At 38.4% G+C, this 18,663-nt stretch overlaps 1 protein-coding gene across 2 annotated transcripts in view; it reads left to right on the forward strand.

Moving 5' to 3' along the window:
• LOC103105060 (zinc finger protein 420-like) overlaps positions 1-18,663 on the forward strand; it is a 165,941-nt gene that overhangs the window by 43,575 nt on the left and 103,703 nt on the right. The window contains exon 5 of one of the 2 annotated variants that reach the window (XM_007505958.3): positions 747-3,895. The exons of the other annotated variant lie outside the window; for it this stretch is intronic. Within the exon in view, the coding sequence (XP_007506020.1) occupies positions 747-769 (23 nt within the window). The 3' untranslated portion in view covers positions 770-3,895. Of the gene's footprint in view, positions 1-746; positions 3,896-18,663 lie in introns of those variants that run through there. 2 annotated transcript variants of the gene reach the window in all.

Below are 18,663 nucleotides of genomic sequence, written 5' to 3' on the forward strand. Positions count from 1 at the left end.
ATAACTTAGAAATAAGATATCATAAAGTTGTATACAATGGAACATACATAGGATAATAATAGAAACAGGGAAAGCACAGGACAGGGACTCGGGGAAGTTCTGCAACAAGGTAGGTAGTGTAGGGACAGCATAAATAAGATGGATTGTTATATTTAAGTGAGGCAATGAACTGTATTAGCTAGATTGATAAGGATAGAATAGAGTAAGTCTAGTGATAAGATAATATTGTGCTAGAAGAATAGGTAGTTAATACTGTTTCAACATCTTAGAAATAGGAACATTGTTGCATTAGTTATATTAGATGAATAAGCATTATTGTATCGAACATTGTATTGAACCCCATTTAAAATCTGAAACTTTGTATAACTGGTAAAACTCTTCCCCTCCCCAAACATTCCTTACACCTTTCTTAGAATTAGTTAATTAGTTTAGGCATAGAGTAGAAGGAGTGAGTTAAGGATTTTATTATTTTGGAGGTGGGAACATTAGTTAGGAATAGAACATAGTAATTTCCCATAAGTTTATTCCAGTGTGACTTTTGTAAAGTCACACAAAATGAAAACTGGGAATTGTAAGAGCAACATGCAAAAGATGAGAATGGGATGTTGAAGAAGACATGACCGATAGGTGAAGCCCGTTGGAAGCAGAGGAGCATGGGAGAAGAAAGGGATCTGGGAGGGATCCCAGGGAAACAAGGGGCTTCTGAGACTTGATCTCAAGGTGAGATGAGGTTTCTTGCCTTGCAGGAGATCAGCCAAGAGCCAGCTGAAAGACAACGAGGAGAATCAGCCTTGGGACTTCTCAAGAAGGGATTTATAACTACCTGACACAACAGCTGAAGAGAGATTCAGGTCCCGTCAGACCTGTAGGGGCCTTGGACTCAATGGCCTTAGCGCCCCCCCCACCCCCCAAGTCTAATAGCACCTTTCTCTTGCCTTAATCCCCAAATATTCTAGTTTAGTTTGAGAGAGACTGGGAAGAGGAGACAAATTTCTGGTTTGCCCTAAATAATCCAGAAAGAAGGACCTCGTCAGGTTTAGATTTAGGGACACCTCTTAACCTCAAACCACCCCCTCCCTTCCAGATACCATGTGTTTATTAAGCCAACTTAAAACACAGTCAGATTGGAAGAAGGATTTATTCAAGGAGCTTTGAGGAAGCTAATTCTCTGAAGTTAATGATCAGTCATTGCAAAGTGTTGGTCAAGACCCCTTCCTGAGTCAGCAGACAGAGGGGAGGCTTGAGTTTATAAAAGACTGTGCCTATTAATTCTGGGGTAACCTCCCATCATTCAATAGTGTAAAGATAATTTTAGGGTTGTGACTTAAAATCTAGATTTAATTGGTCACCAGGGGAAATTCCAAATAAAATACCCAAGTCAGTCTGGAATTTTATGGTAATTTAATTACTATAGAGGGAAGAAATTTAAGGAGAAGGAAGGAAGGGGATATAGGATTTCTCCCACCTGACCTGTGCCAGGGGGAATTTAAAATCCCCGCCTCTAGATCTCTGAAGAAGATTAGAGGCTTCTAAGAGGATAAAGTTGGAAAGTAAAGGAGGAAACTCAGCCAGAAACCACTGAACTGGACAAATAGCTTATAGCCACGCTAAGATGCCGAAAGGCCCAGCAAGCTACTACCAGCCAACTTTCCACCAAAAAGGTACCAGAGAGAGGAAATGAGCCAATATATAGATCATTCACCCTTGTGTCTCCTCCTCTAAATTTTCACATCTACCAATCACATCAAAGGCTTTTCTCCATACTTTTTTTTTTTACTGCCTATACTTTTAGTTCTCATCTTCTTTTGATTAGATTATAACTTTAGAATGACTTCTTTGTTAAGTTCACCTTTTTGTATTAAGATCTAAAAATAGACTTAGCTTAAAGTTCTAGCTTCACTATAAGGTGAGAACTAAGTACCTTCATTGTTCAATCAGGAGATTACAACTTTATCTAAGTAGGGTGGAGTAATTTAAAAGTTCACAATCCCCCATGATTTTGTTAGACTAAGTATCTTCATTGTTAAAATCAGGAGATAGCTAAATCCAATCTTCACAATAGGGGAGACCTTCCCCTCACTTACTTACACTGGTACATCACTCAGGATCACCATTTCCCCGAGATATTATTCGGGTATCATAGCCCAAGAGAAGTGAGTGAGAGAATACAATGGAAGTCATTCCACCTTGACTCCTACCTTTCCTCACTCATCTGCCAATCAGTAACAGTTCCTCAAGATCAATAATTACTAGGCAAATGATAACTATTACAATTAAGTAAAAAATTGCTTTAGCATAGGCCTTTGTGTCAGCCTCACCCTTCAAGTTTGCTATATCATGTACCCTCAGCAATCATGGTCTTGAACTTGTGACTTGGCTTCATTATCATAGAGGCTTTTGCCTCAGTTTGAAGCCAGATGACACCCATGTGTACACTCGATACACTCTAGTATACATCATCAGGCTTTTGCCCCACTTTTAGGCCTGGCACCTCCTCCTTACATCATGTGGCATTTAAAAGAGTGGATGCCATAAACTGTAAGTGTTAAAATGGTGGGGTGTAAACTGTAGTGAGTAAAATAGTGGAAGATATAAATTGTAGATATAAGAGTGGGTGAGTAAATTGTGACTGCAGAAAATATGTTTTCACTACAGTGTCTTGTTTTAAATCAAATATAGGGTGGTTGCCAGGGAAATATTCCCAATTATGAATATACCTAAGTCAACTGGGTTTTATAGAGAATTTAATTAGTAATGCAATGAGGAATCAAAGAAAGAGAGAGAGAGAGAGAGAGAGAGAGAGAGAGAGAGAGAGAGAGAGAGAGAGAGAGAGAGAGAAAGAAAGAAAGAAAGAAAAAGGAAATAAATGAGAAAAGAATAGGCCGGCCCAGGCAGCCCTGGCCAACCCAGGCCTAAACCCTAAAAGAAAAGATCAGTCAGTCCTTAATCACTCACCATAAGATCTGTTCAAGCAAGGATTCAGGGGGACAGAGTCTCTCCAGAGTGAGTTCCAGCCAGAGTCAGCCTCCCTTGAGAGACCTCCTTAGAGATTGTCCTTCTCTCAACGACCTCCTTAAAGACTGTTTCTCAAGAGACTCCTTTTTAGACCACTCTCCTTCTAACAGCCTACTTAGAGCCTGTCTCTCAAGAGACCTATCTTTTTTCAACAGCCTGTCCTTTTCTTATATAGGGGGTTTTCTCCTATGTCACCTCCCCTAAGTTCTTCCATCTACCAATCACAGTAGATGTTTTCCAAAGGACAGCCCATTCTGAATTCACAGCTGAGTAGACTAATCCTTTTAGTAATCCACACTTGAGTAGGCTAGAATCTCTGAGTAAGTTTTTTCCTCTTTTCTCCTTGTAAGTTCACAAGTTGCCTGACCTTTATAGGTACTTAGCACCCCTTTGTATTAATTCTAAAAATAGGCATGGCTTAAGTATGGGTGTAAGTATTTTTCATTGTTCAGCAAGGAGTTTTTCTCCCCTAAAGCAGGCTTAAGTATGGGTGGAGTAGAGGTCTTCACATTTCTGATCTAAGTAGAAGTCTCACATTTTAGATCTAAGTAGCTTCACTGTTTAAAATGGGGAATAGCCCCAATAGGGAATTGTCCCAATGGAGAATTTCCCAATGGGGAATTTTTAACATTCACAAGTCTGAGAAATTTCAAGATTCACAATCACCAGGCTTAGAAAGTAGGGTTTAGGTTACCCACTCCCCCGTGTTGATCAAGTGACTTCTTCTGCCAATCAGAAGTGTTTCTTAGTTGTCCTAACCCATGAATATTGCTTCCATGTGTCTCTATTTTTAGATGACTATATAACTATTGTCTTGGATTATTTTTGTATTGGTATAAAAGCTGTGATATTCCTTGGGGATAAAAGAAGGTCTCTCACAGTGCTCTGGGTCTGTTGGTCTTGACTTTATTTATTTTTTATTTTAATGTGAAACTTGCCCTCTTACAATAAGCCTGTCTTCATTTTTGGCTTGGACCCTCAGTTTCTCTTACTTAGACTTTTTGTTAAGAGATTTTTCCCTACAGACATCTGGCCCATTCAAGCCTGTGGTGACCCCCTGAACCTACAGCAAAGTAGCTCACAAGGCTCTGAGATCTTCAAGTCATCAGCAGTCCCTAGAGGAGACAGAATCAACAGCTTCCAGAGCTCTCAGCCCATAGGCCATCATAGCAATGTGGAAGAAGTGAAAGTTGCAGAACTCAGAATTAGAGGTGAGGGAAAAACTCAAGTTTAAGAGAGTGTCCTTGTACCCTGAAAACAGAGCCCACCTTTAAGATGTAAGTAAGAAAAAGAAATAAAAACTGTGAAAATGTGCAAATGGCAAAAGAAACACATAACTATAGGAAAATGTCTAAAGGGACAAAGAAGAGCAAGGCACAGACTCAATAGGAGACAATGAGATCAAAGTTGTCACAATGAAAACAACAAAGAAAAAAAATTGGTCTCAGGCACTGGAAGAGCTGAAAAAGGATTTCTGTAAAAATGGAGATTTGAACTCTGGACTCCATTCCCCAGAAGTCCTTGCTTACTTCCCAGAATGCCTTGTAACCTCACCTGGGCCAAGAGCAAGATGGGGTATTTAACCTGGTTGTGAAGGCTACATGCCCTCTTTTTCTACTTCCGCTTTGGAGCAGACGCATCTCTCATGATGTGAGTGAAATTGAATTAGGCCTCTTGGCCCACCTAGCACGTGCCTTTCTTACTCATATTTTCTTAAATTCTCAACCTTTAATAAACCTCTAAAAAATATAATACTCCTTACAGAGAGAAACTAATTTCTAACTGCTCCAGTTCCCCCCGCCCCAATTTTAACTCTTACAGTTCAAAAATAAAATAAAAGAGGTGGAAGAAAGTTGGGGAAGAGAAATGAAAGTAATGCAAAAACAAAACAACAGCTTCAAGAGCAGAATTCATCAAATGGAAAAAGAGGCACAAAAAGAAAGAAAAAGAGTTCCATGACAAGCAGAATTAACCAAATGAAAAAGGAAGGTCAAAAGGTCATGTAAGAAAATCAGTCCTTAAAAATTAGAATTGGGCAAATAGAAGCTGATGACTTCATGAGACATCAAGAAATAATCTAACAAAATCAAAAGAATGGAAAAAAGAAAACATAAAATATCTCATAGAGAAAAACAACTGAATTGGAAAATAAATCCAGGCGACACAATCTAAAAATTATTGGACTACATGACATTCAAGATAAAAAGCCTAGATATATTACAATTATTATCATGAAAACTACCCTGATGTTCTTGAAGAATCCCTTGAAAAGGGTAAAATAGAAATTTAAAGAATCTCTTAAATGACAAGTCCCAGAATTTTGATAGCTAAATTCAAAAGCTTAGAGGATGAAAATATTATCAGCAGCCAGAAAGAAACAATTGAAATATCATGGAGCCCCAGTCAGAATTAGAGGATCTAGAATCTTCTAGCTTGAAGGATCAGAAGGCTTGGAATATAATATTCTGGAAGGCAAGGGAACTGGGTTTTCAACCAAGAATCATCTACCCATAAGAACTGACTATATACTTTCAGGAGGGAAAATGGTCATTTAATAAAATAGAAGGTTTTTAAGCATTCCTGATGAAAAGACCAAACCAAAACAGAAAATTTGATGTCCAAATAAAAACATTAAAAGAAGCATAAAAATGTAAATAAGAAAAATGAAATTTAAAGGACTCCGTAACAGTTAAAATTATAGTTGAGACTGAAAAAAAATCTAAATTTAAATGGTCCCCTAGGAAATCCCAAATAATAAAATACCCAAGTCACCTGCCAGATTTTTATGGTGATTTAGTTACAACAGGAGGAAGAAAATATTAGAGGGAGAGAGAGAGGGAGAGAAGGAAAGAGGGAGAGAAGGAAAGAGGGAGAGAAGGAAAGGAGTTTAACTTAGAACCACTCTGGCTCAGGCTGAGCCAATGCAGGCATTAAGGCCTTGGAGAGCCAAGATAGGGAAAGGGGTCAGTCCTTATCACTCACATGACCAATCTGAAGGAAAGCAGTCTGCGGGGCTCCTCCAACCACAAGCTCCAGGTTCAAACCAAACTCTAGCCCTCTCCACAGGAAGTCCCAAGAACTCCAGAGGCTGTTCTCTACCTCACTTCCTGCATCTCACATGTGCCAATGGTGGCTCAAACTTGACTTAGGACTGCCCAGAAGTCTGTCCTTTTTTGCACATGTCTGTTGAAGGCCATTTTCCTCAAATAATTAAGTCTTGAGTTTGATGCAGCCCTTTCTAATCTTGTTAAACTAAGAAGGGAGGAGAAATGTAGTTTCCAAGACCTGATTCTGTTGTTCCAAGTATCTCTATTGTTATTGATCAGGCAAAATTGTTGCTCCTTAACTCCATACACTGAGAGCCTTCCCATCTCACTCAGACTTATGACTAAAAAGGGAAGGAAAAACCTCCACAGTGATGGCAAATTGTGCTTAGGAGCAACAAACACCCTCCAAGAAAATCAGGAAGAAGGCACTGACCCTCAAAAATTTTTACGGAGGAAAAACCCATGCTACAGAGGAAATACAAACAAAGCCAAAACCTTCCAAAAATGGAAATTGTCCACAAGGTCTTCAAGAATTTAAATTGGAGCTTACCGAAAAGATGGAAGCCTTCTGGCAAGAAAAGTGAGAAATAATTCAAAGAGAAAATAACAGTTTAAAGGACAAGAACTCCCAATTAGAGAAACAGCTGGAAGTCATGAAAAATTTAAGCAGGAATAGCCTTCATGATATTAGACAAAACTAAAGCAAAAAATAGACCTGATTAAAAGACATAAGGAAAGCTGATAAATCTTGATAAAACATACTATAGGCAATGAAGTAATATCAATATTTAACATATATGCATCAAAAAGTATAGCTTCCAAATTTTTAAAGGTGAAACTAAACAAGCTTAAGGCGGAAATAGACAGTAAAACTGTACTAGTGGGGGACGTAAACCTTCACCTCACAGGACTAGATAAATGTAATGAAAAAAATAACAAAAAGTAAAGGAAATAAAAGGATAACTCCTTTTCAGTGTCACATGGTACATAGAACAAGAATTGACCATATTCTAGGGCAGTGATGGCAAACCTTTTCAAGTTGCTTGTGTCCATAGTACAACTTCAAGCTGCCTGTGAGCTTACTGCATTACCCTAGAGAGCAGAGGGAGGAAGTGCTCACTTTGAGAGGCTGGACAATGGGGTGGGGCATGCAAAAATGTCCTCAGGCACTGGGAAGAAGGGGGAATGGTGCAGATCTTCCATAGTGGCCTTGAACCCATGTCAATACTGCACCAACACTGTTCAAGGGCATAAAAACTTCACAAGAAAATGCAGAAAAGCAGAAATAATAAATGAACCCTTTTCAAATTCTGAGGCAAGAAACGCTATAATCAATAAGGTTTCATGGAAAGACAAAAATTAATTGGAAATGAAATAGTATAATTCTTCAAAATGGGTGGGTCAAAGAAAATTTATAGAAATAATCAATGATTTAATTAAATAGAATGATAATGAGGAGACAATATATCAAAATTTATGGGAATTACTTAAGGGAAATTTTATACCCCTGAATGCTTATATCCATAAAATAGAGAAAAAGTTGATGAATGACTTGGACACGCAACCAAACAAAAATTTTTTTTAAAGAACCAATTAAAAATCCCCAATTAAGGACTAAATTGAAAAACCTAAACATCAAAGGAGAAATTAATAAAATTGAGAGTAAGAGAATTATTGAACTAATGAATAAGAAAGGGGTTTGGTTTTATGATGGAAAAAAATTAAAATAGAACATTGGTTAATTTGATTTTTCAGAAAAGGAAAGAAAAAGTCAAATTACCTCTATCAAAAATGAAATGGGTGAATGCACCTCTAATGAAAAGGAAATTAAAGCAATAGCTAGTAGCTATTTTGCCCAGTTTTATGACAATAAATCTGACACTCTGAGAAAAATGGATAAATATTTACAAAAATATAAATTTCTCAGATTAACAAAAGAGGAAATAGAATACTTAAATAATTGGATCTCAGAAAAAAGAAATTGAACAAGCTATCAATGAGCTCCCTAGGAAAAAACTCCAGGTCCTAATGAATTCAAAAGTGTGTTCTGGGGACAGCTGGGTGACTCAGTAGTGAGTGAAAGTCAGGCCCAGAGTCAAGAGGTCCTGGGTTCAAATCTGGCCTCAGACACTTCCTAGCTATGCAACCCTGGGCAAGTCACTTAACCCCCATTTCCTAGCCCTTACCACTCTTCTGCTTTAGAACCAATGCCCAGTATTGATTCTAAGATGGAAGGTAAGGGTTTTTTAAAAATGCATTTTAAAATGCAATTAATCCCAATATTATATGAACTATTTGGCAAAATAAGCAAAGTAGTCCTGCAGAATTCTTTTTATGACATAAATATGGTGTTGATACCTAAGCCAGGAAGACCAAAAACAAAGAAAATTACAGAACAATTTCCTTAATGAATATGAATGCTGATATCTTAAATAATAATTAATAGTAAAGAGACTACAGCAATATATCACAATGATTATTCACTATGACCAGGTCATATTCATACCAGGAATGGAAGGCTGGTTTAATATTAGGAAAAACTGCCAGCCTAATCATTAATATCATAATCATATCAACAACCAAACTAACAAAAATCAAATTATTTTAATAGATGCAGAAAGTCTTTGACAAATTGCAACACTCATTCCTATTAAAACACTATCAAGCAGAGGTTGCTTTTCCTTAAAATAAGAAGTAGTGCCTTTCCTTAAAATAAGAAGTAGTATCTTTTAAACCATCAGCAAGTATTAACTGCAATGGGGATAAGTTAGAAGTCTTCCCAATAAGTTAAAGAATGAAGCAAGTATGCCCATTATCATCAGTATTGTGTGAAATTAAATTATGTGTTTTTCCTAAATGAAGCTTTGGTATGTTTCAAATAGAGTCAGGATGGCAATAGCATTTTAACATTTCTGGGACAAGTCCTGGAGGAGGCGATTGATAGGATAAACAGTCTCAATTCAAGGGCAATTTACTTCTTTATCTCATAAGAGTTGAGGGATGTAACTCTTCTATATTTTGGTATTTTCACTGTCCTTTGCAACTAGAAATTTATGCATTTAAGATTGTACAGCACAGCTTCCCCTAGACAAGGGACTTGATAGATGAAGGTGGGGGGAATCTCCCATTAGGAACCTGTAAAAGGTCTGTTTTTGCATGTAGGCATTTGCCTTTGCCATTAAGGCATCTGCCACTTTTCATGAAAGGAATAAAAAAAACAAACTGCTGTCCTTAATATGCCTGCTTTCTGATTCCATTTATTTTTGTAAGTAGGGAATTGTGGGGTTGTTTATTTTGTTCCATGCACTATTACTTAATATTGTACTAGCAATGTTAAATTTATCAATAAGAAAAGAAAAAGAAATTGAGGAAATTAAGGTAAACAATGAGGAAACTAAACTATAACTGTGGACGATATGGTGATGTACTTAGAGAATTCTAGAGAATCAACCAAAAAGCTAGATGAATTAATAACTTTAGCAAAGTTTCAGGATACAAAAGAAACCCACATAAATCATAAACATTTCTATGTATTTACAACAAAGTCCAGCAGCAAGAGTTAGAAAGAGAAATTCCATTTAAAATCACGCTATACAATATAAAATATCTGGGAACCTACTTGCTAAGACAAACACAGGAATTATATGAACACAATTATAAAACCCTTTTCACACAAATAAAGTCATATCTAAACAACTAGAAAAACAATTGCTCATGGGTAGGCTGAGCTAATAATAAAAATGACAATTCTGCCTAAATAAATTTACTTATTCAATGCCATACCTATCAAACTACCAAAAAACTTTCTTATAGAATTAGAAAAAAATTATAACAAAGTCCATATGAAAGAACAAAAGATCAAGAATATCAACGGAATTAATTTAAAAAATGTGAAGGATAATGGCCTAGCAGTACCAGATCTCAGGCTATACAATACAGCAGTAATCATGAAAATGATTTGGTACTGGCTAAGAAATAGAAGAGTGGATCGATGGAATAGACAAGGAGTAAATGACCTTAGTAATCTGGTGTTAGATAAACTCAAAGATAACTTTGGGATAAGAATTTACTATTTGACAAAAACTACTGGGAAACTGGAAAACAATGTGGCAAAAATTACATATAGATCAATATTTCAACACTATCCTGTATTGGCAAAGGTGTGGCACACATGCCATTGAGGCAAGGAAGGGGCTGCTTCATTCCCCCTCTCCACCACACCTGGGGATAATGTTTACATTCCCCAACCCTCTGCCCAGCAGCCCAATGCAAGCACGTCCTCACTCCACTATATGGGGTAATGCAGGAGGCTCACAGGCAGCTTGAAATTGCAGTTTGGACAACTGACCTCTTGAAGGTTTGCCAACATTGCCTCATTCCAATATAGGGTCAAAGTGGGTATATGACTTAAATGTAATCAAAGACTCACAAGATACAATGTGAACTTATCTTTTGGAAATTTTTATTTAATTAATTTATATTAATTATTATATTATTAATTATATTATATAATTCTGTAATATAACACAACCATATAGATATAATTATTAATATTATAATTCATTATATATTATTAATATTAATTAATAGATTAATTAGATAAATTAAATAATTTTTCCATGGTTACAAGATTCATGGTCTTTCCCTTCAATCCACCAATCCTACTCCTGTTGCCATTGCAGATTATGTTTGCTAATGACTTTATATATATATATACTGTTTATTATTTTTAGGAACAACCCTTCTATTCCTATGCTTTCTAGTGTTTTTAATAGGAATGGGTGTTGTATTTTATCAAAGGCTTTTTTTTGCATCTATTGAAATAATCATGTGATTTTTGTTGGTTTGCTTGTTGATATGGTCAATTATGTGGATGGTTTTCCTAATATTGAACCAGCCCTGCATCCCTGGTATAAATCCTACTTGATCATGGTGGATGACCCTTCTGATCACTTGCTGGAGTCTTTTTGCTAGTATCCTATTTAAGATTTTTGCATCTATATTCATTAGGGAGATTGGTCTATAATTTTCTTTCTCTGTTTTTGACCTGCCTGGTTTTGGAATCAGTACCATGTTTGTGTCATAAAAAGAGTTTGGTAGAACTCCCTCTTTGCTTATTATGTCAAATAGTTTGTATAGCATTGGGATTACCTGTTCATTGAATGTTTGATAGAATTCACTTGTGAATCCATCTGGCCCTGGGAACTTTTTCTTAGGGAGTTCTTTGATGGCCTGTTTGATTTCATTTTCTGATATGGGATTATTTAAGAATTCTATTTCTTCTTCTGTTAGTCTAGGCAGTTTGTATTTTTGTACATATTAGTCCATATCGCCTAGATTGGTATATTTATTGCCATATAATTGGGCAAAGTAATTTTTAATGATTGCCTTAATTTCCTCCTCATTGGAGGTGATGTCCCCCTTTTCATCTTTGATGCTGTTAATTTGCTTTTCTTCTTTTCTTTTTTAAATTAGATTGACCAGTACTCTGTCTGTTTTGTTTGTTTTTTCAAAGTACCATCTTCTAGTCTTATTTATTAGTTCAATAGTTCTATCATGTTCAATTTTATTAATTTCTCCCTTAATTTTTAGGATCTTTAGTTTGGTTTTCTTCTGGGGGTTTTAAATTTGTTTGCTTTCAAGTTTTTTGATTTGCATTTCCAATTCATTGATCTCTGCCCTCCCTAGTTTGTTAATATATGCACTCAGTGATACGAATTTTCCTCTGAATACTGCTTTGGCTGCATTCCAAAAGTTTTGAAAGGATGTCTCACCATTGTCATTTTCCTCAATGAAATTATTAATTGTTTCTATGATTTGTTCTCTAACTAACCGATTTTGGAGTATCATATTGTTTAATTTTCAATTAATTTTTGATTTCCATATACCCTTACTAGATGCATTCCCAATAAGATCAGGAGTGAAACAAGGATGCCCATTATCTCCTCTATTATTTGACATTGTACTAGAAACACTAGCAGTAGCAATTAGAGAAGATAAAGGAATTGAAGGCATCAAAATAGTCAGGATACAAAATAAACCCACATAAGTCATCAGCATTTATACATTTCCAACACAGCTCAGCAGCAAAAACTAGAAAGAGAAATTCCATTCAAAATCACCTTAGACAAAATAAAATACTTAGGAATCTATCTCCTGAGACAAACACAGGAACTGTATGAACACAACTACAAAACACTCTCCACACAACTAAAACTAGACTTGAGCAGTTGGAAAAACATTAACTGCTCATGGGTAGGACGAGCCAATATAATAAAAATGACCATCCTACCCAAACTTATTTATCTATTTAGTGCCATACCCATTGAACTTCCAAAAAATGTCTTTACTGATTTAGAAAAAAAATAACAAAGTTCATTTGGAAGAACAAAGGATCAAGGATATCCAGGGAAATAATGAAAAAAAAAATACAAAGGAAGGGGGCCTTGCAGTCCCAGATCTCAAACTATATTACAAAGCAGTAGTCATCAAAACAATTTGGTACTGGCTAAGAGACAGAAAGGAGGATCAGTGGAATAGACTTGGGGCAAGTGACCTCAGCAAGACAGTATATGATAAACCCAAAGATCCCAGCTTTTGGGACAAAAATTCACTATTTGATAAAAACTGCTAGGAAAATTGGAAGACAGTGTGGGAGAGATTAGGTTTGGATCAACACCTCACACCCTACACCAAGATAAATTCAAAATGGGTGAATGACTTGAACATAAAGAAGAAAACTATAAGTAAATTAGGCGAACACAGAATAGTATACATGTCAGACCTTTGGGAAGGGAAAGACTTTAAAACCAAGCAAGACGTAGAAAGAGTCACAAAATGTAAAATAAATAATTTTGACTACATCAAATTAAAAAGTTTTTGTACAAACAAAACCAATGTAACTAAAATCAGAAGGGAAGCAACAAATTGGGAAATAATCTTCATAAAAACCTCTGACAAAGGTTTAATTACTCAAATTTACAAAGAGCTAAATCAATTGTACAAAAAAATCAAGCCATTCTCCAATTAATAAGTGGGCAAGGGACATGAATAGGCAGTTTTCAGATAAAGAAATCAAAACTATTAATAAGCACAAGAAAAAAGTGTTCTAAATCTCTTATAATCAGAGAGATGCAAATCAAAACAACTCTGAGGTATCACCTCACACCTAGCAGATTGTTCAACATGACAGCAAAGGAAAGTGATGGATGCTGGAGGGGATGTGGCAAAGTAGGGACATTAATTCATTGCTGGTGGAGTTGTGAACTGATCCAACCATTCTGGAGGGCAATTTGGAACTATGCCCAAAGGGCACTAAAAGACTGTCTGCCCTTTGATCCAGCCATAGCACTGCTGGGTTTGTACCCCAAAGAGATAATAAGGAAAAAGACTTGTACAAGAACATTCATAGCTGCACTCTTTGTGGTGGCCAAAAATTGGAAAATGAGGGGATGCCCTTCCATTGGGGAATGGCTGAACAAATTGTGGTACATGTTGGTGATGGAATACTATTGTGCTAAAAGGAATAATAAAGTAGAGGAATTCCATGGAGACTGGTACAACCTCCAGAATTGATGTAGAACGAGAGGAGCAGAACCAGGAGAACATTGTACACGGAGCCTGATACACTGTGGCACAATCGAACGTAATGGACTTCTCCATTAGGGACAATGCAGTAATCCTGATCAATCTGCAGGAATCTAGGAGAAAAAACACTATCCACAAGCAGAGGACAAACTGGGAGTAAAAACACCGAGGAAAAGCAACTGCTTGACTACAGGGGTGGAGGGTACATGTTTGAGGAGAAGCAAACTAGCATCTCCGGTGCTGGTAGACGAACTCTTCGTTCTCGCTTTGCCCCTCCCAGGAACGCAGCAGCTGGTGCCGGGCCGCCGGAAGCGCTGCGCAAAGGGGAGGGGAACTAGGCGGGCTGCCCCGGGCCGGTCCAGCGAGGAAGCCTCAGCTCGGGTCGCTCCGCCCATGGATTGTCCTGGGACCCTTGGAACTCTGAGCGAATTCATCCCGGAATTGGGAGGAGGGACCCCCGCCCTTAGCTCCACCCCTGGCACACTGTAGGGACTTCAGACATTGCCTGGAGCCTCCTTGGGCAGCCTGCATCCAATTCAGCCAGGCTGCGCGCAGGGCAGACCCCCGTCAGGGCGAGTGCTGGGGATGGACCAAGCAAGCAGCCAAGAGCCCAGAGGAGCCAGACGCTTCAACACAGGCCTGTCAGTGTCCCCTTTTAGGTCCCGGAGAATAATCTCGATCCCCCAACTGGGGGCCTCCCTGAAGCAGGACCGCTGAAGTCCTGACGGGCGCCAGGCACCCAGGCGGGCACTCAGTCCTTTCCAGCGACTGCCTCGGGAGGGCTTTTCTTATCGGCACCATTTGGGTGAGGAGAGGTCCCGAAGTTCCGAAGTTCCCTGCCTTTGAGGGCATTACATAGCTCCAGCGGAACTGGAACTCGGAGTTGGGCCTTCTTCCTGGGCAGAGAGTCTGCCAAGGAAGCTCTATACACTGTTCTGAACCCCCAAAGCCCCTCACCATGGATTTGAAACCTGGAGGGAGGTTCCAGGCTGGCATCCCCCCGCCCCCCTTTGTAATGGTTAAAATTTCACCTTTTTTAAGATTGTTGTAATATTGAACAATGGCTGCCAAGGAATTTACTTATGAAATTCCTAAAATGAAACACTCAAGTCAGAATGGTGTTTATGGAGGTTTAATCACAACGGGAGTAAGAAAAGGAGAGGGAGAGAAGGAGAGAGGAGAAAAGGGAAAGGGGCTACTCAATCTCTGACCAAGGCAGAGAGAGTTTTAGGCCCAAAGGGCCAAGGTGGAAGGAATCAGTCCTTAACTCATGTGACCAATCTGAAGGAAAGCTGTCTGCGGGCGTCCTCCCTGTCCAAGCTTCTAACACCAACTGGCATCTAGCTCTCTCCACAGGAAGTGAGCGAATTCCAGAGGCTGTTCCCTACCTCACTTCCTGTGCCTCACAAGTGCCAAAGGTGGCTCAAGCTTGGCTTAGGACAGCCCAGGTGGGCAGTTAGCTATTTCTGATTTGTCATTGACTAGCACATGCCCGTGTAGTGTGGGTGTGCACAATTTTTTTGGTGCTATACGAAGATGGAGACTTTTGAAATTCACAATCCCCCCTGATGATGATTGGGGGACTAGTCTCCCCAACTGATCACTAAACATAAGCATACTGCACCCCCAAAATTTCTAACTGTAAGTGTATACAAAAATTTTTACCCACTAAGAGGAAAATTATAATAGTTGTAAATATGGGGAAATAGAGGAGAGAGAAAGACAGCAAACCAGGGCGCATTGACAAAAACTAATTAGTGGGCAGTCCCCTTTGACATAAGAGTGTACATTAAAAAAATGTTCAATCAACCACACCCCAACATTCATTCTGGATCTTCCTGTAGTGAAAAGGTTTAGATATCTTTCTGCAAACAGTTCATTCATTTAGTTAGCAAGCTTCTTCTCTGAAGATCTATCTTGAACAAAATTTAAATCTTGGATTTGATGAAATACAATCCCCCCTGAAGAAAGTGTTGAAAAAACACTGAGTCCAGCTGAGGATTCAAGTTTTAGTTGTGGGAGAGTGTGAGTTAATCCAAAAGGAAAACAAAACAAAATGAAAATAAAATAAAAAACAAAATCAAAAGAAGAAAAAGGGAAAAAATTAAGGGAAAAATATAGACCCTTTATATATACATATATTTATAATAAAGAAGAATTCAAAATCAGTATCAAAAAATCAAAAAAATCTATGTATACAAAAATTTGAGAAAGCAAGAATAAAAAAAATTTTTTTTTCCACAGGCCCCTGTATTAGGGTCCAGTTAAGTAATTTCTGATCCCACAAGTCTGTAGGGCAGAATGCAGCAAGTTTCACTTACCCATTTGCAGCCAAAGCTACAGGAAGTTGCCATACTATAGGAGAGAAAAAAGGACCAGATTTTTATTTTATATCTAGGGAAGTGTCATTCCCTCGTCTGATTTTACCTTTGTTCTCAGGGATGGAGGGAGCCAGGATGGTAGCCAACCTTTGGCACTTGTCTGTAGGTATTTTCACGAAGAGTGTAGATACAAGGAAGGCCTACATCTTAACGTCTGTCAAGTGTCGCAACCCCGAGTCTCACACTAGGTTCAAGTCCTTAGTATTGGCTTAGAAATGCATTAATCCTTGGTATTTTATTTTTAGACCTGTGAGCTCTTTTGGCATTTGGCATTATCCAGATCATCTCTGTGCTCCTTGTTTGATCCCGTTCCTAGAATCAGACACAAACATCAATCATAGTCCCACAACAATTATCAATAAATGACAGGTTCCCATAGTCTAAATCTGTTTGGATGCATATGAATAATAATAGCAAGCATATATATTTAAACTAATATTGTAGAATAAAATTAATATTGATTGTATGTACCTTAAGTACATAGGAATGAGAAAAAGGGAAAAAATAAAATATTGTAAAAAAAAATAAAATAAGGAAAAGAGAAAAAAGGAAAAAAGAAAAAAAATTAAATTTAGGAATTCAATGTGTCAAAAGCAGAATAAAACAGTTCCACTTGTCAATGGGTAGTTATCTCCAATGTATGTAAAGGATACAGTCAATCAGTCTCAACAGAAGATGCTCTCTTTACATGAGAGCAGTGAATCCAAGAGTCCTTTTCTCCAACCTTTATAGATGTTGGAGTAGTTAAAAATATTTGGAATGGTCCTTCCCAGGAAGGCTGAGTTGCTCCTGTATGCTGGAAGTTCTTTATATACACGTTGTCTCCTGGGTTCAGGTCGTGAAGTGAGAAGTCTAGTGGTCCGGCTTGTACTGCAGCTCCGGATTCATGTAGCTCACGCAGTTTGTGCTGTAATTCCTGTATATAGGAAGCAATAGTAGTATCTCCCCCTAATAGCGATGTATAAGCTGGGGAGAAAGGCTTAGCTTGTATAGGCGGATGTCCAAAAAGCATCTCAAATGGTGAAATATGTAAGTCTCCTCTAGGCCTGCTTCTAAGATAAAATAGGGCCAGAGGGAGAATTTCAGGCCATTTTACATGGGTCTCAGTGCATAATTTTCCAATCATAGTTTTAAGTTCTTTGTTCATCCTCTCAACTTGGCCTGAACTCTGGGGATGATATGGAACATGGAATTTTGGAGTTATCCCCAAGCAAGAATATATCTGGTTTAGAACAGAATCAGTAAAATGACTCCCCCTATCAGAATCAATACGTGCTGGCAGGCCAAAGTGAGGAATAATTTCTTTTAAAAGCACCTTATCAACAAAAGCTGCTGTGGCTCGGGCTGTAGGAAATGCTTCCGGCCATCTGGTCAGTTGGTCTACTATGACCAAACAAAATTTATATTGTCCAGCCTTTGGCATTGTTATAAAATCTATCTGCAGGTGCTCAAAAGGTGTGTAAGCCAGAGGATGTCCACCAAAGGCTTTGCCACGAAAGGCATGTTGGTTATGTGCCTGACAGGTAGAGCAGGCTGAACACACTTTACAGGCTATGGTAGTTATACCAGGGGCCAGCCATACTCTCTTAACAGAGTCCACGATGCCCTGGGTACCAAAGTGGCCATTATTATGAACAGATTGGCAAATTTGGTGATAGAAACTTCTAGGGAGCAGGGGTTTTCCTTCAGATGACACCCAGACTCCATTTATCTGTTTTGCTTTGAATTTCTGTTTCCATTTTTCCACTTCCTTCTCATTATAGGAAGGTGATAAATTTAAGTCATCAGTAGTTGTTAATGTTAAAAGTAATTCAGGCCCTTCTATGGCTGCTACCTTCGCAGCAACATCTGCTCGGTCATTTCCCCTAGAGACAGGGTCAGTGCCACCTGTATGGGCTGAGCAATGAACTACAGCTAGGGCTTCAGGCAGCTGAAGAGCAGAAAGTACTTCATTAATAATTTCAGCATTAGCTATGGATTTTCCAACTGAGGTTAAAAATCCTCTCTGGAGCCATAGCATCCCGACTGAGTAACAAATGCCAAAAGCATATCCCCTTGGCAATTATACAGGCATGTTTGAGAGCTATGAGTTCTGCCCCTTGAGCACTAATGTTAGAGGGCAGTGAAGCTGACCACTCAGTGGGAAATTCTGTGACTACAGCAGCTCCACTGTAGCGTATGCCATCCCTCATGAAAGAAGAACCATCAGTAAATAAGATCAGGTCTGAGTTCTTTAAGGGAGTGTCCAGGAGATCATCTCGAGGCTTTTCTGCCATGGACACTAGTGCTTCACAACTGTGTAATGGTTCTCCTGAAGTTGGTAAGTCTGGAAGCAAGGTGGCAGGATTAAGGGTTGAACAGCTTTTTAAAGTAATGTTTTCATTATTTAGCAAGGTTATTTCATACCTTGTAATTCGCTGATCAGAAAATGCCTGTGTTCTCTGTCTTAGCAATAATGCTTCTACCTCGTGTGGACACATAATTGTTAGTGGGCATCCCAATACTAGATCAACGGTTTTTGTCACTAGTAAAGCAGTAGCAGCCATGCCTCTAAGGCATGGTGGTGCTCCTGAAGCTATTGGGTCCAGCTGGGCTGAATAATAAGCAACTGGGCGCTGAGAAGGCCCCAGAGT

The sequence above is a fragment of the Monodelphis domestica genome, chromosome 5, assembly GCF_027887165.1.
Source record: "Monodelphis domestica isolate mMonDom1 chromosome 5, mMonDom1.pri, whole genome shotgun sequence".
Classification (NCBI taxonomy): domain Eukaryota; kingdom Metazoa; phylum Chordata; class Mammalia; order Didelphimorphia; family Didelphidae; genus Monodelphis; species Monodelphis domestica.